Below are 21364 nucleotides of genomic sequence, written 5' to 3' on the forward strand. Positions count from 1 at the left end.
CCCGATCCCCTCCCCCTTCCCTGCCGCCCCTCCCCCCTGCCGCCCCCCCCGTCGTCCCTCCCGACCCCCCCAGCGCTCCCGGCGCCTCCTCCGGCCCCTCCCCCGGTGGGGCAAAGGCCGCGGGGCGGTGCGGGGCGATGTGGGGCGCTATGGGGCGAGCGGGGCTGCGGGCTCTGTCCGGGGGGGGTGCCCCTAATTCCGGGAGGACCCTGGAAGGGAAGGTGGCTCTGGTGACCGCCGCCACCGACGGGTGAGTGACCCACAGCGCGACGTGACCCCCCGGCTGTTCCGCTCCCCGCCCCCCCGTGGCTCCCATCTCCCTTTGCCTGACCGGTGACCCATAGCCCGCTGTGTCCCCTTTGGCCCCCGTGTTCCCCCATAACGCCCTGTGTACCCATAGGAACTCCATAGTGAAGAGTTGATCATCATCCCACAGCCTCCCCGTGTCCCCGCAGCCCCACGTCCCCTTTATCACACCAAAGACCCCCTACAAATCTCCCCATAAACCTCCCCGTGGTCTCCATCAACTCACAGTCCCCAAGTCCTTCCCCCCCCCCATAACCCTTTTGACCCTGTAGACATTTCCGATGTTCCTCCGTCACCCCACACCCCCCCATCATCCCAAACATCCCCATGTCTCCGTACACCCACCGTGTCCCCACGACCCTCCCGTGCTCCCCCAGGGCCCCCTTTCCCCACGGTGCCCCCGTCCCCTCGCTCCCCACAGGATCGGGCTGGCGGTGGCGCAGCGCTTGGGGGCGGCGGGTGCCCGGGTGCTGCTGAGCTCCCGGCGGCAGCACAACGTGGACGCGGCCGTGCAGAAGCTGCGGGCTCAGGGCCTGGAGGTCAGCGGGGTGGTTTGCCATGTGGGGCAGCCCCGGGACCGGCAGCGCCTGGTGCAGACGGTGAGGGGGTGGGGGGTGGGGGGGTGGGGGGCAGCGGAGCTGGGGGGGAGTTACAGGGAGATATGGCGCAATGGGGAGAAAGAGGATTGTGGAGGGCGCTGGGTCTATGGGAGCCTATGGGGTTATGCAGGGTCAGTGGGGCTATGGAGATAATGGGGTTATTGGGGGCAGTGGGTGACTGTGGGGCAGTGGGGTGCACTGGGACTATGGGGTCCCATGGAGTCATAGAGCTCTGCGGTCAGGGAGGTCCCGTGGAATTATGGAGCATGGTGGAAGTTCCACTGTTCTACAGGGAACTGCTGGGGTACCATCACATTGTGGGGTACTGGGGGGATCTTATCGTTCAGTGGGGCTCTATGGGGGGGGGCATGGGTCTGTGAGCAGCCCCATGGAGTTGGAATCCCATTGTTCTGTGGGGAGTCCCATTGGTCTGTGGAGGCTCCACTGAACCTTGAGGCACTGTGAGTATCCCGTGGGGTTATGAGGGCATCCCATTGGTCTGTGGGGTCCATCACTCTTTGGGGTGAATCCTCCCACAGGCATTGGACACCTATGGGGCCATTGACATCCTGGTCTCCAACGCCGCCGTCAACCCGGTCATGGGCAGCACGCTGGAGGTCGAGGAGGCGGCCTGGGAGAAGGTGACCCCCAAACCCCCCCCATGCCCTGCCCCACTGACCACAACCCACTGACTGCACCCCACTCTTGTGGCTCTGCCCCCTCCAGATCTTCCAGGTGAACGTGACGGCAGCAGCCATGCTGGTGAAGCTGGTGGTGCCCCACATGGAGAAGAGAGGGTGAGAAGAGGGTGGGCTGTATTGGGGGGGAGGGGCTTGATGGAGAGAGGGGTTTCTTGGGGGTGGTCCCATCTGACAGTGGTCCACCCCTTTTCTTCCTGCAGTGGAGGAGCCGTGGTGTTGGTGACATCGGTGGCTGGGTTTATGCCCTTCCCAGTGAGTGGGGAGCGATGGGGGTGGAAGAGGACTGCTGGGATGGGGGGAGAGGGGGGAGGGAGATGGTGAAGGTGGGTCTGGTGGGGAGATGGTTGGGGTGGAGGAATGGGAGGTGGTGGATGGAAGAAGGGTGAGGTGGAGGAATGGCTGCTGGGACACGCGGTGTGCAGCCGCTCATGGGATGGATGGGCGTATGGTTGGGACTGACGGTGGTGGGACGGGTGGAGGGACAGGCGGACGCGGTGCAACCAGCCCTGTGCCTCGCAGGCTCTGGGTCCGTACAGCGTGAGCAAAACAGCGCTGCTGGGGCTGGTGAAGGTGTTGGCCCCGGAGCTGCGCGCCCGCGGAGTGCGCATCAACGCCGTCGCCCCTGGACTCATCCAGACCCGCTTCAGTGCCGCTGTGAGGGCGGGGGGGGGATATGGGGGGCTGGTGGGGGGGTGGAGTTGTGGGGTGGTGCTCAGAGCCCCGTGGTGGGGAATGCAGAGGGGCAGAGCTGTGCCTGAGCGGTGGGGTCATAGAATGATAGAATCACGAGGCTGGAAAAGACCTGCAGGATCCTCTTATCCAGCCGTCCTCCCAGGGGGTCTGACTGGGGCAGGGCATGGAGCAGTGTCTTGTATGTGGGGTGGGGGCTCGGGGTGAGGCCTCGTTTGGGTGTGGTTGTGGGGTGGGAGGAGCCGGTGGGGGGCAGGGTCTGTGATGGGAGGGTCTCAAGGTGAGTGGCCGTGATGTCCCTCTATTGCAGCTGTGGGAGAACGAGGCCACCAAGGAACAGCTGATGTCCGCCATGGGGATCGACAGGTGGGGAATGGCCCCGAGGGCCTCAGCCTGGGAACGAGGGGCTGTGGGTGGTGGCGGTGACAAGGGGTGACCCCGCAGTGTCCTTCCCTGTCCCCAGGCTGGGAACGCCGTCGGATGTGGCCGAGGTGGTTTCGTTCCTCTGCTCCCCTGCTGCTTCCTACGTGGTGGGAGAGACCATGGTGGTGGCCGGGGGGACCCCATCCCGCCTATAACGGACCCCAGGGAGTGTGGGGATGGCATCACTGCGTGGCACCGGGGGCTGGACTGTGAGAGACATCTGTGTCTGTAGGGGAGCTCTGGGTACACCTGATGGGACACTGAGGTTTAGTCTTGGAGGATGAGGGGACCTGTAGGGAACATCCAGCTCCACAAGAGGCACTTGGGGCCATTTGAGGGGAGCTGGGACCTGCAGAAAACTTCTGGGTGTGCCATGGAGGTTTTTGTAGGCCCCAGTGTCTCCTTGGATGTCCCCATTGTGTTTCTAGGGGGATCAGCAGGGAATACTGAGGCTAACAGAAGCATATGGGGACATCTGGGGTGGTCTATAAGGAATATTGAGGGCTGTAGGGGGTGATTATGGCATTTGTAGGGGATATTGTGGTCTACAGAGAAGTTTAGGGGGGCTTGTAGGAGACGCTGAAATCAATATGGGGCGTTTGGGGCAATCTGTGGTGAAATGGAGGCCCATGGGAACACCCTCAGGGACACCAGGATCCATAGGGGACACTCTAGGAGCAATCAGGTAGATTTGGGGTGACTTCAGCATTTTTGGGGCACTTTGGATCCCCCAATAAATCCACTGACACTGCCCTGGTCACAGCTCAGAGGTGTCTGTTTGGGGCCAACGTGGAGAGCCATCATAGCGCTCAACATGGGGGCGACCATCTTGACGTTGCTGGCAGCCATCTTGAAGGGACAGGCATTATCTTGAGCTGGCATCTTCTTGGACCCTTGGGGCCTCCTGTGATATCCCCATTTCATCATGCTCCCTGTTAGCACTAACAAGCAGCACAATGGCAGTTAACGGGGTCCATTTATTGCCAGGGACAATTAATAATCATAGAATCACAGACTCGTGGAGGTTGGAAAAGATGCACTCCAGACTATTTTTGTATAAGCAGCTCGTTAAGCAATACCTGAATGCCACCCAAATTCGTGGCTGGGTGTGACCTCTGCAAACATGGTTTTGGAATGACTCTGTTTTGGAGTCACTGAGACACATCAGCAAAAAAATGAAGAGACTTTATGGGAATACAGTCCCGGTTTGAGTTTATTGAGTTCCCTCTGGATGGATCACACACTCATCCCTCATGTGCCTGAGCATCCCTTGCAGGAGCATCCCCTCCAGGAGGATCCGCTCTGTGATCCCCCCAGGCGCAGTGTTGATGCTCACAACCTTGCAGTTCTCCAGTTCCCCTGTTCTTCCTGTGATGTTTCCGTTTCTCCGGTCCCCAGGGACTTTGCCTGCCAGCCACATCAGGCAGCTCCCTCAGGACCCTGGGGTGGCTGCCATCAGCCCCCAGGTCCTGCACACATTCACTCCCATGAGTCGGTCTCTGATTTGTTCTGCCCTTACAGCCGGGGGCGGGGGGTTGATTCTCCAGTTCCCCCCAGGAGTTTCAGGTTCAGGACTGTGAGGTTCAGAGATACGAGAATCCTGGCTGCAGTGAAGGCTGAGGCAAAGAACACATGGAGCTCCTCAGCCTCCTCCACGGTTGCTGTAGCCAGTTCTCCTTTCCCATTTAGGTGCGCTCTCTTTGGCCTGTCTCTTCTGGCCTATGTACCTGTGCAATCCCTTCTTGTTTTTAACATCCCTTTCCATCCAGTTCCATCTGTGCCTTCACTTTCCTAATCCCATCCTGCAAATCCAGACAGCATCCCTGTATTATTGCACATCCCTGCTCCCACTGTCACCGCTTTTTCCCCTTCTTTTCCCTCAGTTTGCCCAGCAGATCCTTGCTGATCCATGCTGCTTTCTGCCCCCCGGTCCCCCACCCCCCATTTCTTGATTGAGCCAGAACAATTACCTAATTTCAGGGTGAGGTTGGTGCCACCCTAATTATTTTCTAGCAATTTCTCTCAACAGCCAATTGTGTATCTCATTGTCAATGATCAAACACGCCGATTCATTCACTGGCATTGGTCCCACCGCTTTTGACCCTAACAAATTTAGTTCCTGCGGATCCCATCAAAGAGGGACATTTAAATTTGTAATTAAGCATGCAGAAAGATTGCTAACAGCCAAACTATCATTACATTCAATGCTAGGGTAACTGATAAACTCATGAAACAATTCTGATTGGTTAAGTATTGGAAGACCTATCAAACACGTCTGAAATGGACTACTATCACACCGTAGGCTAAGACAGAAACCTGACTGGTTAACAGAATTGGCCCATGTTACCTGTACATTCACCCAAGGCTCGATCTTGTGAATGATTGCACCTGTCTGACTTAGCAACAGGAGGATGGTAAGGGCGAGTCCAGTGAGCCGGGACCCACATAGGACCTGGCTGCTCCAGAATGTACCCTGTTTTCTGTAACCGTATTTCCTAACTGCTGTAGCAGTTTCCAATAAAAATTAATGCATCAGGCCAGCTGGCCCACATCTTGTTGTTGATGAACCACAGGGAATGCACTGTTGGATAACTCCCCTACCACACCCCATTCACCTTCTAGCACTGCATCTCACAAATAGCTGACCACTCTCCCCCCAGGGTACATCACTGCAGCTGCCCCCTGCCCCCCACTCCTGTAGAGGTGGATATGCATCCTCGTCGGGGTGAGGAGCTTCGGGCCGAAGCTCATTTGGGGGCTGTGGTGTCACGGCCGGGGCAGTCGGTGCCGTCGCTGGATCCAGCGTGCCAGACACCATGGCAGGATGGAGCACCAACACCTCAGGGACGGTTGGTGTGGGGCAGGGATTGAACAGGGACTGTGGACCAGCCCCAAACATCATATCTGATGAGCCTTGCGTCTTCCCGTCATCTCCTGCTCTTAGGGCATGCATGGCTCACTGAGCAGTAGCACGTTGCATATGGCAGCATTTCAAACAGTCAGGAACCTCCCACCAGGGTGCCTGCAGTTTCTTAGCATGTTTCTGTTCATCTATAACTGCGTCCCACAGGTCATCCCCAACTGCCCGCCACTCCCTGACTTGAAAAAGGGCGGCATTCAAGTCATTACAATGCCCTTTAGCCTGACCTGCCGTGACCAGCGCGACAAAGTTTTGGCCCGGAGCTTCACCCCCTACTTCTCTAAGCAGCTTTGTAATACATACAGGGCTACCTCAAGCTCCACGTCGTTCGTCAGTTGCGGCTTTGCAGCACTCCCGGCCGCCGTCCTTTCCCCTGTGGGCGCACTTCCCCATCGTTCCTTCATTGTCCTCAAGTGCAACCGGGTCCCTGTTCAGGCGCCATTTTGTGGGAGTGGGATTGTGGAACTCAGCGACGACTTAATGTGAGTTAACAACTGCGTACAACTTCATAGCGGCACAAACAACCTTTTATACCCACCAGCTGCAGTCATGGCATAATACGATTGGATAACCCACACATGGCACAACAAATGCTTGGCTGCCTCCCACCCCAGCTACACAGTTTAACAATACAGTGACACCATAAATAGCCCTCACCAAGCTCAGTCTGTCTGCAAGTCTGGACAGCATCCCATTAATTTTTCCCAGGTGACTCACATTTGCTTCCACATCTGGTAAAATCCCTTATTCCTCAGGCTGAACTGCAGCTCCATTCCAAGTCATGCTGTTTCTTGCCTCCTCTGCCTGCTTTCTTAAGCTGGGGGGTGGAGACCTGTCATGCTCCCAGTAAGGCACCCTAGAAGAATCACAGAATCACCAGGGTTGGAAAAAACCTAAAAGATCATCCAGTCCAACCATTCACCTATTACCAATAACTCCCACTAAACCATGTCCCTCAACACAACATCCAGTCATTCCTTGAACACCCCCAGGGTCGGTGACTCCACCACCTCCCTGTGCAGTCCATTCCAGTGCCTGGCCACCATTTCTAAGAACTAATACCTCCTAATGTCCAGCCTGAACCTCCCCTGGCACAGCTTGAAACCATTCCCTCTGGTCCCCCCACGAGGAGCACTGCAGCCCCAATGGAACATAGTGAGCACTGGGAATGCTCCGAGCTGGGGAACAGCGGGTGGCGGTGGGACATTCCATGATGGAGCTGATGGTGAATGAAGGGGAAGCAGTCGGGGGCACTGAGCAGCCGAAATAGCACCGAGCATGGCCAGGGGGACAGCAGCAGTATCTGAGAGATCGTGAGAAAGAATGAGGGTGGATGTTCCTGCAAGTGGGTGTGCATATGTATAACTCCGGGGGATGAGTCATCCTTTCTCACGCTGACCAGATCATTATAATAAAGGAGTGCCACGTTCTGACAACACATTCCAGTTACATAATTTGCATAATCCCCGACATCAATTTAAGGGCAGCACCCGTTGGACACAGCAGCCAGCTCTGAACGCGGGGCACCGAGTGTGTGAGCAAAGGGAACAGAGGGAGCTCTGCCCACCGGGACTGAGCGCTGCGGGGGACCAGAGAGGAAAGGGAACCACGAATGACTCCGCTGGTGGGGAGGGGGGAAGTTCTGTGAGTGCCGGGCACAGCGGGGACAGGGGCTGCGGCCCCAATGATGTGAGAGACATCACAGGTGCTGGACTGCAAACAGCAGCAGGTATGGGAGGGGAGGGGAGGGCAGAGGAAGGTGGAGGGGAATGGGGAGAGAATATTTAGGGCCATTGGGGCATTCTGTGGACATTGGGGAAGGAAAGTTTTACAATCTTCTCTACTCCCTTTTGGGATGATTTCTGTCATTTCAGCACCAGTGGAAGGATGGGGACCATTTGTGTCTGTTTTGGGCTGTTTCGCTTTTGGGGCTGTGTTTGTCTATTTGGACTCATCTGGGGTCATTTCAGTCCTTTTTGAGTCCATTCAGTGCTGTTTCTGTGTGTTTTGGTGCTTTGTGTCCGCATTTGGGGCTCATTTGGGTCCATTTACATCTTTCAGCTTTGGATACTGATAAGGCACTATTCTGCTTTTAACCCCTTGCAATACTTAAACTCACATTCAGCGTCTCCTCTCTCACTCCCATCTGCTCTCCCAGCTCCCAGATCAGGACGGGCAGATCTCAGCTCCACCATCCAGCAGCTCCACACAATGACAACAGAAGTGCAACAACCAAATTTCCCACAGCACGAAGCAAAGCTGCTCTGCCCAGGAGAAGAAAAGCAACAGTTCAAACAAGGTAAGAGAACAGAATCTGTGATTGTCTGCTGGCACGAAGCAGGAAAGGGCCGAGTGTGGGAACAGAGCCCAATCCCATCTGCTCTCTGCCCCACCAGGCTGCAAATGGAACATGGGCAGAAGGAAAAGTGCCCTTTTGTCCTTTGTGAGTGGAGTGCTGGTGGGCATCATCATTTGTATCATCATCATCATCATCATCATGAAGCTGGTGTTTGGGAGAGGTGAGTGCACCCAGCATCCCACTGTGGGTGCAGGACGGGGGACGATGGGGTTTCCCAACACCCTGAGCTGCTCCCCAGGCACAGCCCCCATCCCACCTCCTGGGCGCCCACGTGGTGCCCAAACCACCTTCTGCTCCACCTTCCCAACCTCTGCCACCACTCAGCGGCATTGCCCCGTGTCTGTGCATCCCAACCCCACATCTGCTACAGGGGAGCATCCAAGACAAAAACACAGCAGTTCCAGATCTTTGCCTTTCATCTGCCCACTTGTTTCCCTTGCAGAGCTCCAGCGCTGTGAGCTGTGCTCACTGTGCCCTGAAGTTTCCTGTGTGAGTCACAACGCCTGGGTCGGTTTCCAAGGGAAATGCTATTATTTCTCGGACACAGAGAGTGCATGGAACATCAGCAGGGAGCACTGCCAGCAGCTCGGAGCTTCCCTGGCCACCATAGACAGCAAAGAGGAGATGGTGAGAGCAGGACGTGAGCCGCAGTGCCAGCATGGGGGTGGGAAGCCCAGACTGGTGGGGCCGCACCAACTGCTGCCGGTGCCCCCAATTCACCCCAAGCCAAAGCCGTGAGGAGATGCCTATGGGGAAAGCAGCGGGCTGTGCAGGGACAGTGTCACATCCTCATCTCCCCGTGTCCCTGCCCCCAGTGGGTGCTGTCCTGAGCCCTGTACCTCCATGGGGAGGGCTTTGTCCACAGTGTTTCCAACACAGCATTGCACCAATCCGAGTGCAGTGCCCAGCAGCGAGGTGGGAATGACATTTGGGTGTAGAGGGGGAAGTGCTCCAGCAGCTCCAATCACACATGTGTTTGTTCAAAGGAATTCATGCTGCGGTTCCGGGGCCCGGCCAACTGTTGGATTGGGCTGCACAGGGCAGAAGGGGACGAGCGCTGGACGTGGGTCAATGGCGGCGCCTTCAGCAACTGGTCAGTGCGTGTGTCCGTCTGTCCGGGTGGGATCTCTGACAGGGTCTGTTTGGGATTAGCCTGGATTGGGTTTCCCATTCTGCTCCCTCCTGTGCTCAGGTTCCAGGTGCGAGGCGGAGGCCGATGTGCGTATCTGAACGAGGACAGGATCAGCTCAGCCCTCTGCCATCTACCAAAATATTGGGTCTGCAGCAGAAGCAACAGCACCTTCTTCTGTAAGGATGGGACGCAGCCACAGTGATGCATCCCATCCCCGTCAGCTCGGGCAGTGCCACGACACTGGGGAAACATTCCACGTTGTGCTGGGTGTGATAGGTAAGGGTACAGTTAGTCAAATCCAAACTCAATGGTGCTTCCTCAGGTGTCGGGGAATGTAAAATGTCATAAAATGCAAGTGGTGTCGTAAAGGACTGAAACTAAGAAGCTGCAGGAATTGCAAACTACACATTGCCCGGGCACATCAGCTTCTGGAAAATAACCAAAAAATAATGGACAAGACGACTGACTTTCACCCCTACAACCATCAGGAGGCAGGAAAACAAATCCCCTGCAACAACCTATGACCCCTGCAACAACAATAATGACTGCAATGTTTTCAAGAGATTATATATTTTTATATTTATTTATATATATATATTATATATACAGAACTGATCCTGTGTTCAAGTTGTGACCTTAGGGGAGTGTGACTCCCCTCTGGCACCCAGCACTGTTTTGCTCACTTTACTACCTTTCTTATTTAAATAAAACTATCCCTTTATTTATCACACTAGACATTGTCTGGTTTTGTCATGGGAATCTGTAACACCGGGTATGGGAGTGGAGGTCTCTCTGTGGGGGTCTCCGTGTCTGAGCCGTTATTTGGGGCTGTATGTGGCTCAAGGCAGCGGACTGACTCGCTATGGAACCAAAGGTGCCTTTCTTACACACCATATACTCGGCTCGTCTTCTTCCCTGCCATCTCGTAGGGCCCGCGGCCGGGGGGCTCAGACTCTGACTCTGGAATTCCGCATTCATTCATTCAGCCCGAACGGGACGGACCGTCCCGAGCGCTGCCGGCTGCACAGTGCGGATGGCCGAGAGAGGGCGGAGCAGCAGCGCGGAGAGACGGACGGAGCAGCTCCGCGTTGCGCCACCGCGCTGCTCCAGAACCGCGGGCTCCTTCTGCGACGGCACCGCCATGGGATGCAGAGCCCGGAGGCAGCAGCAGTGCCCGCACCCAGCCTCGGGTCCGGCCGCAGCGGGATCGTAACGTGCCGCCGTGACCTTCGAGGACCCTTAGGGGACGCTCCCCATAAGGCACAGTGCGATCCTACGGCTTCCCTGGTGATAACGAGCAGAGCCGAGCGGTTCCACGCAGGAACAGCCGCAGCAGCGCTGGGAAGAGGCGGATTCCCGCACACGCCGATGGCGAAGCGGGGCCGGCAGCATCGGCACGAGCCGCCCGGGCTGGGATCTGTCCCCGTGGGTCCGTCCCGTCGCTCCGGGGCCGTCAGTTGGGTGCTGCGTTACGGCGTTGCTCTGCACGGCACCTCCGAGCTCCTCAGCGCCGGCCCCGCTCCGCGATTGGGCTCCTGGCGGCCCGGGCTGCAGAGCGGGGCTCCTGGAGCCGCCCCTGGGGCCGCGGCTCTTCCCTGGGTCCAGAGATGGGGCTCAGAATGGACACGGAAACGGCGGGGTCGGGCCCGCAGGCGGCGTCCCGTAAGTGACCCCAAACCGGCGCATCCCCATAAGGGCGCTCGGGGCCGCGTCCTCACAGCAGCCCCAAAATGACGGGAAATGCCGCCCCGGAGCTGCAGCCGTGCTGGGTCTGTGCTGGGCAACCTGATCTCGTAAAGGTGTATGTTTGGTGGCCCTGCCAGGCAGGGGGTTGGAACTACATGATCCTTGAGGTCCCTTCCAACCCGGGTCATTCTGTGATTGTGGGGCCGGGCGGCAGCCGTGCTGCTGCACAGCGACATGTGAGCTCTTGGAGCTCTTTGCTGACTGTGCGACGTCACGCAGTCACAGCTCCGATATTCTGCCTTTCTGTAATGAAACCCGTGACCATAAACCAAAGTCCATCCCTATAGAAAACAACTGCTTGTCAGAAAGAGGCATCAGTGCCCATCGGCAGCGCTGTGTGGCCGTAAGCAGGAACCTGTCCGTGTGAGCAGAAATCTCTTTACTCACAGCCTGAAATCTGCCCCCAGAAGTGTGGAAATATTTCCTTGTCAGATACTGGAAGTGACATTAACGGCGAACGGCGTCGATCCCTCCCTCCCACCTCCCCCCCCCTCCCACCCCGCAGCTCCATGCACCTCCACGACCTTATTGCTAATGGGATCAGTTAATATGGGAATGCCTTCTGCTCCCAGTGGATGCAGCCGTCGGCTCTGCTGCACACCCAGAGCTTCTCAGTGTGGCAGAGGGCTGAGCTGATCCTGTCCCCATTCAGATACGCACATCGGCCTCCGTCTTGCAGCTGGAACCTGAGCACAGGAGGGAGCAGAATGGGAAACCCAATCCTGGCCCATCCCAAACAGACCCTGTCAGAGATCCCACCCAGACAGACGGACACACGCACTGACCGGTTGCTGAAGGCGCTGCCATTGACCCACATCCAGCGCTCGTCCCCTTCTGCCCTGTGCAGCCCAATCCAACAGTTGGCCGGGCCCCGGAACCGCAGCATGAATTCCTTTGAATCATAGAATCATGGAATGGTTTGTGTTGGAAGGACCCCAAGGAGCACCAAGTTCCAGCCCCCCACCACAGGCAGAGCTGCCAGCCAATAGATCACAGACTGCATCAGGGTGCACGGGGCCACATCCAGCCTGGCCTTGAACACCGCTGGGGATGGGGTGTCCACAGCCTCACTATCACCATGTACCCAGACAACACGTCAGTCTGTTTCCACCATGTCTATAAATTCCCTCGAAATATTGGAAGGCCGCAATGAGGTCTCCTGGCCATGTTTCTCATCTCTGGTCCCTGGAGCCTTTGCCGGGCAGCCACGACATGTCAAATCTGATGGAGCATGGCTTGGCAGCCACGTCAGGCAGCTCCCTTAGCACCCAGGGATGCACATGATCCAGCCCCATGCACTCGTATACATTCAAGTCTCCCATCCTTGGAGACTTTCAAGGCAAGGCTGGATCAGGCCGTGGGCAACCTGGTAGAGCTGTGTGTCCCTGCTGATTACAGGGACTTGGACAAGATTGCCTTAGAGGTTCCCTCCAACTCTCCAAGGATTTTACCATTCATACTCATTAGTTGGTCTCGCATTTGCTCTGTGCTTATGGGGAGGAGATTGCTTCTCCAGTTCCCACTTGGTGGTTCAGGGATGTGATAATCCTGGCTGTCAGTGAAGGCTGAGGCAAAGACCTCACAGAAAACCTCAGCCTTCTCCACATCAGTCACTGCCAGTCCTCCTTTCCCATTTAGCAGAGGAGGTACGCTCCCTTTGTCCTGTCTCTGCTGACTCATGTACCCGTACAATACCTGCTTGTTTTTAACGTCCCTCACCAAGTTTGGTTCCATCTGTGCCTCTTTGTTCCTAATCTCAATTCCCCCTGGTGACACATCTTGGCTCCCACTGCCAGTGTTTGCCCATCAGTGAGCACAGCCAGCCTGCTGATGCACACAGCCAGCCTGCTGAAGCAAAGCCATGTCCTCTTTGAGCCAGTTGGAGCACCCTTCCACCCTACATCTCAGGTCCCACCACTGGAGTTTGATCATTGCACAGTGATGTGGACAAAGCCCTCCTCATGGAGGTACAGGGCTCAGGACAGCGCCCACTGGGGTCAGAGATGGGGGGAGATGACGATGTGACACTGTCCCTTGCAGCCCGCTGCTTTCCCCATAGGCATCTCCTCACGGCTTTGGCTTGGGGTGAATTGGGGGCACTGGCAGCAGTTGGTGCGTCCCCACCAGTCTGGGCTTCCCAGCCCTGTGCTGGCACTGCGGCTCACGTCCTGCTCTCACCATCTCCTCTTTGCTGTCTATGGTGGCCAGGGAAGCTCCGAGCTGCTGGCAGTGCTCCCTGCTGATGTTCCACGCACTCTCTGTGTCCGAGAAATAATAGCATTTCCCTTGGAAACCGACCCAGGCATTGTGACTCACATGGGAAACTTCTGGGCACGGTGAGCACAGCTCACAGCGCTGGAGCACTGCAAGGGAAACAAGTGGGAAATGAGAGGCAAAGATCTGGAACTGCTGTATTTTTGTCTTGGATGCTCCCCTGTAGCAGCTGTGGGGTTGGGATGCACAGACACGGGGCAATGCCGCTGAGTGGTGGCAGAGGTTGGGAAGGTGGAGCAGAAGGTGGTTTGGGCACCACGTGGGCGCCCAGGAGGTGGGATGGGGGCTGTGCCGGGGGAGCGGCTCAGGGTGTTTGGATCGTCCCCCGTCCTGCACCCACAGTGGGATGCTGGGTGCACTCACCTCTCCCAAACACCAGCTTCATGATGATGATGATGATGATGCCCACGATGACACCCACCAGCACTCCACTCACAAAGGACAAAAGGGCACTTTTCCTTCTGCCCACGTTCCATTTGCAGCCTGGTGGGGCAGAGAACAGATGGGATTGGGCTCTGTTCCCCCACTCGGCCCTTTCCTACTTCGTGCCAGCAGACAATCACAGATTCTGTTCTCTTACCTTGTTTGAACTGTTGCTTTTCTTCTCCTGGGCAGAGCAGCTTTGCTTCGTGCTCTGGAGAATTCCGCTGTTGGCCTCCTGCTGTCATTGTGTGGAGCTGCTGGATGGTGGAGATGAGATCTGCCCGTCTTGTTGTGGGAGCTGGGAGAGCAGATGGGAGTGAGAGACGAGACACTGAATGTGAGTTTAAGTATTGCAAGGGGTTAAAAGCAGAATAGTGCCTTATCAGTATCCAAAGCTGAAAGATGTAAATGGACCCAAATGAGCCCCAAATGTGGACACAAAGCACCAAAACACACAGAAACAGCACTGAATGGACTCAAAAAGGACTGAAATGACCCCAGATGAGTCTAAATAGACAAACACAGCCCCAAAAGTGAAACAGCCCAAAACAGACACAAATGGTCCCCATCCTTCCACTGGTGCTGAAATGACAGAAAAGCAAAAGGGTGTAGAAAAGATTGTAAAACCTTCCTTCCCCAACGTCCTCAGAATGCCCCAATGGCCCTAAAGATTCTCTCCCCATTCCCCTCCACCTTCCTCTGCCCTCCCCTCCCCTCCCATACCTGCTGCTGTTTGCAGACCAGCACCTGTGATGTCTCTCACATCATTGGAGTCGCAGTCCCTGTCCCCGCTGTGCCCGGCACTCACAGATCTTCCCCCCTCCCCACCAGTGGAGTCATTCGTGGTTCCCTTTCCTCTCGGTTCCTTCGCAGCGCTCAGTGCCGGTGGGCAGAGCTCCCTCTGTTCCCTTTGCTCACACACACTCGGTGCCCGGCGTTCAGAGCTGGCTGTTGTGTCCAGCCGGTGCTGCCCTTAAATTGGTGTCAGTGATTATGCAAATTATGTAACTGGAATGTGTTGTCAGAACGTGGCACTCCTTTATTATAATGATCTGGGCAGTGTGACAAAGGATGACACAACCTCTGGAGTTATACATATGCACACCCACTTGCAGTACCACCCACCCTCATTCTTTCTCACGATCTCTCAGATACTGCTGCTGTCCCCCTGGCCATGCTCGGTGCTATTTCGGCTGCTCAGTGCCCCCGACTGCTTCCCCTTCGTTCACCATCAGCTCCATCATGGAATGTCCCACTGCCACCCGCTGTTCCCCAGCTCAGAGCATTCCCAGTGCTCACTATGTTCCATTGGGGCTGCAGTGCTCCTCGTGGGGGGACCAGAGGGAATGGTTTCAAGCTGTGCCAGGGGAGGTTCAGGCTGGACATTAGGAGGTATTAGTTCTTAGAAATGGTGGCCAGGCACTGGAATGGACTGCACAGGGAGGTGGTGGAGTCACCGACCCTGGGGGTGTTCAAGGAAAGACTGGATGTTGTGTTGAGGGACATGGTTTAGTGGGAGTTATTGGTAATAGGTGAATGGTTGGACTGGATGATCTTGTAGGTTTTTTCCAACCCTGGTGATTCTGTGATTCTTCTAGGGTGCCCTCTGGGAGCATGAGAGCTCTCCACCCCCCGGCTTAAGAAAGCAGGCAGAGGAGGCAAGAAACAGCATGACTTGGAATGGAGCCGGACAGAATGACGGAAAAGGGACTTTACAAGATGGAAAGAAGTGGAAAGAAGGGTGAGTCACTTGGGGAGGAGTTACAGGGATGCTGCACAAACTTGCAGACAGACCAAACTTGGTGAGTGTTATAGATCCTTGTGACAAAACCAATGTCTAGTCTGACACTTAAAGGGACAGCTTTATTCAATTAAGGAAGGTGTTAAAGTGAGCAAAACAGCGCGGGGTGCAGAAGGAGTGTACACTCCACCAAGGTCACAATTTGAACAAAGGACTGGCTCTGTATTTCTATACTTATATCTCCTACATACATTCCAGGCATTCTTGGAGCTGCTCAGGTTGTTGCTGTGGTCGTAGGTTGTTGCTGGGGATTTGTTTTCCTGCCTCCTGATGGTTGTGGGGCTGAAAGTCTTTTCCCATATTCTTTGGTTATTTTCTAGCAGTTGATGTGTCAGTAATATGTAGTTTGCAATGCCTGCAGCTTCTTAGTTTCAGTCCTTCACGACACTAGTTACATTTTAGGACAATATTTACATTCCCAGACACCTGAGAAAGCACCATTGAGTTTTGATTTGACTAACAAACTTAACCCTTACTTATCACAGTGAGGGCTGTCAAAAACAAGGGGGAATTCAACTGGTACATAGGCCAGAATGGACAGGCCAAAGGGAGTGTATCTCCTCTGGGAAATGAGAAGGGAAAACTGGCTACAACAGATACGAAGGCTGAGGTACTCAACGAGTTTTTTGCCTTGGTCTTCACTGGCAGCTGGAGAAGGATTCTTTTATTTCTCATGTCCCTGAAGCTCGCATCCGTGAGCCTCCAGGTGGGGAGCTGGGGAGAAAACCCCCCACACTGTATGAGCAGAGCAAGTGTGAGACCACCTCATGGGACTGAATGTGTACAAATCTATGGGGCCGATGGCATGGATCATGGGGTTCTGGCTGAGGTGGGTGCCGAGCAGCTCTCCATCATATTGGAAAAGTTGTGGCTGTCGGATGAAGTCCCAGAGACTGGAAAAGGATCACACTGCTCCTGTTTATAAGAGAGGAAGCAAAGAGGACCCAGGGAAGTGCAGGACAGTGAGTCTCATCTCTGGAAAGATCATGGAGCAGATCCTCCTGGACAACATGCTTGATCACACGAGGAATGAGCGTGTGATCCGAGACAGCCAGCACGGCTTCACCAGGGGAAAGTCATACCTAACCAATCTGGTGGCCTTCTGTGATGGAGTGATTATTGTGTGTGATGTATTCTTTGTTGTTCTTTCCCTGTCAGATCAATCCAGAAGCAGTGAGAGGGGACTTCTCAAGCCTGGAAGAAGAGACCAAACATCTGAGGGCTCAGCTAAGTGACAGCCTGAAAGAGCTGCACCAAATAAAGCTCCGAATTCAGCATTTGTGGACAAAAGGAAGACGACTGATGTCATTTACATGGACTTGAGCAAGGCCTTTGACATGGCCCTCCACCACATCCTTATCTCCAAACTGGATTTGACAGGTGGACCACCTGGTGGATAAGGCCGCAGACAGAGGGTGGTGATTCATGGTTCGATGTCCAGGTAGAGGCCGGTAACAAGTGATGTCATCCAGGAGTCTGTCTTGGGGCCGGTGCTCTTTAACATCTTTAGCAGTGACATCCATGATGCTATTGAGTGCACCCTCAGCTGTTTGCTGATGAAACCAGCTGAGTGGTGCAGCTGACACAGTGGAAGGAAGGGATGCCATTCAGAGGGATCTCAAGAAACTCAAAAGGTGGGCCCAGGTGAATCTAATGAGGTTCAACACAACAAAGTGCAAGGTTTTGCACTCTGGTCATAGTGACTCCAGATGTATATACAGACTGGGGGAAAAACTTCTTGAGAGCAGCCCTGCAGAGAAGGACCTGGGGGACCTGGTGGATGAAAAACTGAACATGAGGCAGCAGGGTGTGCTTGCAGTTCAGAAAGCAAATGGGATCCTGGGCTCCATCAGCAGAGGGGTGGCCAGCAGGGACAGGTGCCCTCTGTACTCAGCCCTTGTGAGGCCCCATCTGCAGTGCTGTGTCCGGGTCTGGGGCCCCCAACCCAAGAAAGACAGGGAGCTGCTGGAGAGGGTCCAGAGGAGGCCACAAAGATGCTCAGAGGCTGCAGCACCTCCCTACAAAGACAGGCTGAGGGAGCTGGGCTTGTTCAGCATGGAGAAGAGAAGGCTGCGGGGTGACCTCAGTGCAGCCTGCCAGTATTTAAAAGGGGAGTGTGAACAGGAGGGCAGGTAATGATAGGACAAGGAGGAATGGTTTAAGCTCAAGGGGGGATGGTTTAAATTAGATATCAGGGTAAGTTCTTCACTGTGAGAGTGGGGAGGTGCTGGGACAGCTGCCCAGAGAGGCTGTGGATGCCCCGTCCATCCCTGGAGGTGTTGAAGGCCAGGTTGGATGGGGCCCTGGGCAGCCTGGGCTGGTATCAATGTGGAGGTTGGTGGCCCTGCCTGTGGTGGGATTTGGAGCTCCGTGATCCTGCAGGTCCCTTCCAACTCAGGCCATTCTGTGCCTCTATGAATCTAGAGGAAGAGCACAGTAAATTCTCTCCCTTGGCAATGTCTAAAGGCAGCAGGTGGCCCTCACTGCCTGCTAAGAACTGCTTGCCCCATCCCAGAGCAGAACAGGCAGGTGGTGATGTGCCAAGTGATGATGATGTGCCAGGGGATGATGATGTGCCAGGTGACAGTGATGTGCCAGGTGACAGTGATGTGCCAGGTGATGATGATGTTCCCGGTGGCAACGTGCACAGCTGGCCCACAGCCGCCATCCTTTGGGATCTCACAGCTCTGTCTGTGTTTGCAGTCAGGCAGATTCTGTCTCTTCCTCCTCCTCTCACTGCTGTGATGGCCCCACTCCATCTTCACCTTCTCTGAGCTCAGAAACTTCCATCTGAAGGATGAACTGGATAAGGTGTCCTTACAAAATACAATTTGGGAAGATCAGTGGAAGGAGAGGGGGGTCCCACCAAACAAGTTCAACAGAAGCTGAGAAGGACCCAGGGGTCGGGTGACACAAACTTACCCTGCAGCTCTGTGGGGGAACCAAGAGGAATGGAAACCATGAATGGCTCTGCAGGTGGAGAGAGGGGGAAGGGCTCGAGGTACCACCCTGCAGAGCCAGGACATTCCTGCAGCAACAAGTATCGCACTGTTGATACAGTGGTAGTCATGGCAGCCATACACAGGAGGCCAGGTGTGATTCCCACCAATGCACCACCATCTGTCATGGAGTTATCTGTAGATCTATCTGTGCCCGGGCCAGCAGCAGTTCCTGTGAGCAGCACGGAATGGGAGCAGTCAGACTTTAACTCCAAATGCAGTGCGTGAAGTTGTGGTGTGGAATAAGTGATAACAAAAACCATAAACCCGTGTCAGGAACTCTGGGGCTGCCTTGGCCCATCAGAGGGCTGTTCCCTGGGATCATTCTGGGTGTGTTCAGGGCTATTTGGGGTTATTTTATGGCATTTCAGTGTAATTTCAGAGACATGTTGAGGCCATTTTGGAACTGACTCAGACCAGCTTGGGGACGGTTCTTTGGGATCATTTTAGGATCAGTCTGGGATTATTTTGATGTCATTTGGACCATTTTGATGTCATTCATGTCTGTGTTGTGCCATTTGGGGTCACTCGTGTTATGTCGGGGTCAGTTCAGTGCCATTCTGGGTTCACTTTGGGTTCTTTTGTTGATGAGTCAAGTTTGGGGCCACTCAGGGCAGTTTACATCTATTTCCTGCTATTTTAGAGCCACTTGTGTCAATCTTGTTCACTTTTTAATTCATTTGGGTCTGTTTTAGGCTGTTTGGTTCAATTTGGGGCCAATCAGGGTCTATTTTCAGGTGTTTTGGGGGCTGTTTTAGGTCAGCTTGCATTAACATTGAGCCCCTGGGAGTCCATATAGAGTTCCATTGGGGCAGTTTAGATCTATTTAGAGCCATTTCAGGGCCATTTGTGTCTGTCTTGGCTGTTTTGATTTTGGAGCTGATATGAGCTGTTTCAGCACATTTGGGGCCAATTCAGCAGGTTTTGAGTCATCTGGTGTCACTTCTGTGCATTTTGGGGCTCTGTGTCCCAGTTTTGGGGGCTATTTGGGGCTGTTTCAGTCAATTTCAGGATGATTTGGTGCAGTTTGAATGGCCCAAATGGACACAAGTTTGGGTGACAATAAGGCACTATTCTGCTTTTAACCCCTTGTAATACTTAATGTGACATTCAGCGTCTCCTCTCTCCCTCCCATCTGCTCTCCCAGCTCCCAGAACAGGACGGGCCGATCTCAGCTCCACCACCCAACGCCTCCACACGATGACAACAAGAGTGCAACAACAGAATTCCCCACAGCATGAAGCAATGTGTCGGGGTAAGAGAACCGAGTGTGTGAACGTCTGCTGGCACTTTGCATCCCATCCCCGTCCGCTCGGGCAGAGGGAGAGGGAGAGAGGGGCTGCAGAGCACGGAGCGCAGGGTGAGGGGATGGCACAGCCCCCACCCCCAACATCCCGCGGGCACCTCCAGGGCCGGGACCCCACGTGGCCGAGCTCCCCCCTCCGTGACCGCGGGGCGGCGGTACCGGTACGGTACGATGGGCATCGGAACGTGAACCTGGGACACTGAGCAGATCAGGAACCGGGGCAGGAAGAGCCGAGCACGGGGTAAGCACGGGCAGCAGCACTGAAAGTAGGAATCAGATAAATAGGGGCCTTTCGTGAAGATTAAGTATCGTAGGCTTTGGGGAATGTCAGAAGAAAAGGACCAGTGGGCTTGTCGACATTGCTATAGTTACAGTACAGCTGGGTACACATAAGGGAAAGGTAGCCAAAGAAACTGGCTTTGACTGATTGAGTGGAGGAGCTGGGTCAGAGCAACCTGAGGAAGACTTCTGACTTCATCCCTACGACCACCGGAGCGAGACCCCCACAGTGGACTGCGCACACGTCAGTAGGAGGGACAGCATGGAAATGAGGTTCCAGATAAGCAATGAATATGTTAATGATTTCTCGGAAATTTGATGAATATGTATACTCTTGCTCCATAACTTTGTAACGCTCCTGCCTTTCGGCGCTCATGATAGGAGTGATTCCCCATGTGCCCAGCGCTGAATAAACACGTACCTGCTTTATAACCCATCTCTGGTTATAGGGTCTGATTCCGCACGTCAGCACCGCCGCGCTCCGGCACCGGGGAACGGGGAAGCGAGTGGCGGCACCGCTCGGGGCTCTCTGCTGCAATAAACACCGCCGCCCCCTCTCGCCCTCCGCGGTGGCTCCGTGTAGCTGTGAGCTCCTCCGCCCTCACCGTCCGTTTGCTCTCCGTGCCCGCACAGCCCCGAGGGGCGGCCGTTCTCCTCCCCTCTTCCCCCGCGCACGGCAGCTCCGTTCCGACACCCGCCACCAAAAGTCGGGCGCCCGTCCGGCAGAGCAGCGGGGCTGCGTGTGGATCCCACCGTGCCCGACGGCCCCGCGAGGCCGGGAGGAGGGACGGAATCGTGGAACGGCTGAGTCGGAAGGGACCAAATCCATCACTGAGCCCCAGGTGCCCCGTTATGGGCTGGGTGCCCCCCAGCTCGGGCTGCCCGGCGCCCATCCACGGCCTCGGCCCCCCCAGGGATGTGGCACCCACCGCTCTGGGCAGCGGGGCCGGCACTGCGCCACCTCGGGGTGAAGGATTTCCCTCATCTGACCCCGGTTTCCCCTCTTCCCGTTTCTCCCTATGGGAACTGAATGCCGTTTCTGCATCACAACAAGGTGGAGTTTCCATTTCCCGGTCTCCGCTGCCACGTTCCTTTTCGGGATCTTTCTGCTTTCTGGGGGTCTCCGCTCGTTTCCATCCCTTCCCCTCGAGATGAACCTTCCCCAGGGAGGCGAGCTCAGCTCACGGTGCCCGCAGCCATTGACCCGCACAGGGATGAGGTGGATGCAGGCACAGACCGCAGCTCCTGTCTGTCCGCCCACCTGAACCAGCTCTGAGCCTTCATTGAAAGGCGAGTCAGACCAAAACCCCACGTGGGAAAACTGCTGACAGCTGGTGCTGCCCAGAGGAGCCCCAGGAATGGAGGATACGGGGAGGAGAAGTTAAATAACGAGCAACAGACGGGCA

At 55.4% G+C, this 21364-nt stretch overlaps 3 protein-coding genes across 4 annotated transcripts; 2 read left to right on the plus strand and 1 right to left on the minus strand.

Annotated features, from left to right (window-relative positions):
* The first annotated feature begins 121 nt into the window (after positions 1-121).
* LOC107305688 (dehydrogenase/reductase SDR family member 4-like) lies at positions 122-3918 on the plus strand. 2 transcript variants are annotated; one of them, XM_032446109.2, is made up of 8 exons: positions 122-250; positions 728-905; positions 1445-1546; positions 1632-1702; positions 1807-1858; positions 2126-2260; positions 2607-2662; positions 2741-3918. In XM_032446109.2, exons 1-8 carry the CDS (start codon positions 138-140, stop codon positions 2949-2951), a joined length of 918 nt encoding a protein of 305 aa, XP_032302000.2. In that variant the 5' UTR covers positions 122-137; the 3' UTR covers positions 2952-3918. The 2 variants fall into 2 exon arrangements, with proteins under 2 accessions (XP_032302000.2, XP_015706940.1); XM_015851454.2 differs by having other exon boundaries at positions 2760-3918.
* Positions 3919-6807: 2889 nt separating this feature from the next.
* Positions 6808-9863, plus strand: LOC107312337 (uncharacterized). The gene is made up of 7 exons (XM_085533197.1): positions 6808-6882; positions 7122-7368; positions 7798-7938; positions 8036-8158; positions 8441-8625; positions 8985-9091; positions 9191-9863. Exons 1-7 carry the CDS (start codon positions 6808-6810, stop codon positions 9330-9332), a joined length of 1020 nt encoding a protein of 339 aa, XP_085389323.1. The 3' UTR covers positions 9333-9863.
* Positions 9864-11240: 1377 nt separating this feature from the next.
* On the minus strand, positions 11241-14704 carry LOC116652399 (uncharacterized). Its single transcript, XM_015860063.3, has 7 exons — positions 14692-14704; positions 14297-14545; positions 13731-13871; positions 13514-13633; positions 13055-13239; positions 11662-11768; positions 11241-11562 (listed from the first exon to the last, which is right to left on the minus strand). The coding sequence occupies exons 1-7, from the start codon at positions 14702-14704 to the stop codon at positions 11421-11423; spliced, it is 957 nt and encodes a 318-aa protein (XP_015715549.2). The 3' UTR covers positions 11241-11420.
* Between the last annotated feature and the right edge of the window lie 6660 nt (positions 14705-21364).

This window comes from Coturnix japonica, unplaced genomic scaffold (assembly GCF_054131305.1).
Source record: "Coturnix japonica strain WE unplaced genomic scaffold, WE-NBRP24 Scf055, whole genome shotgun sequence".
Classification (NCBI taxonomy): Eukaryota; Metazoa; Chordata; class Aves; order Galliformes; family Phasianidae; genus Coturnix; species Coturnix japonica.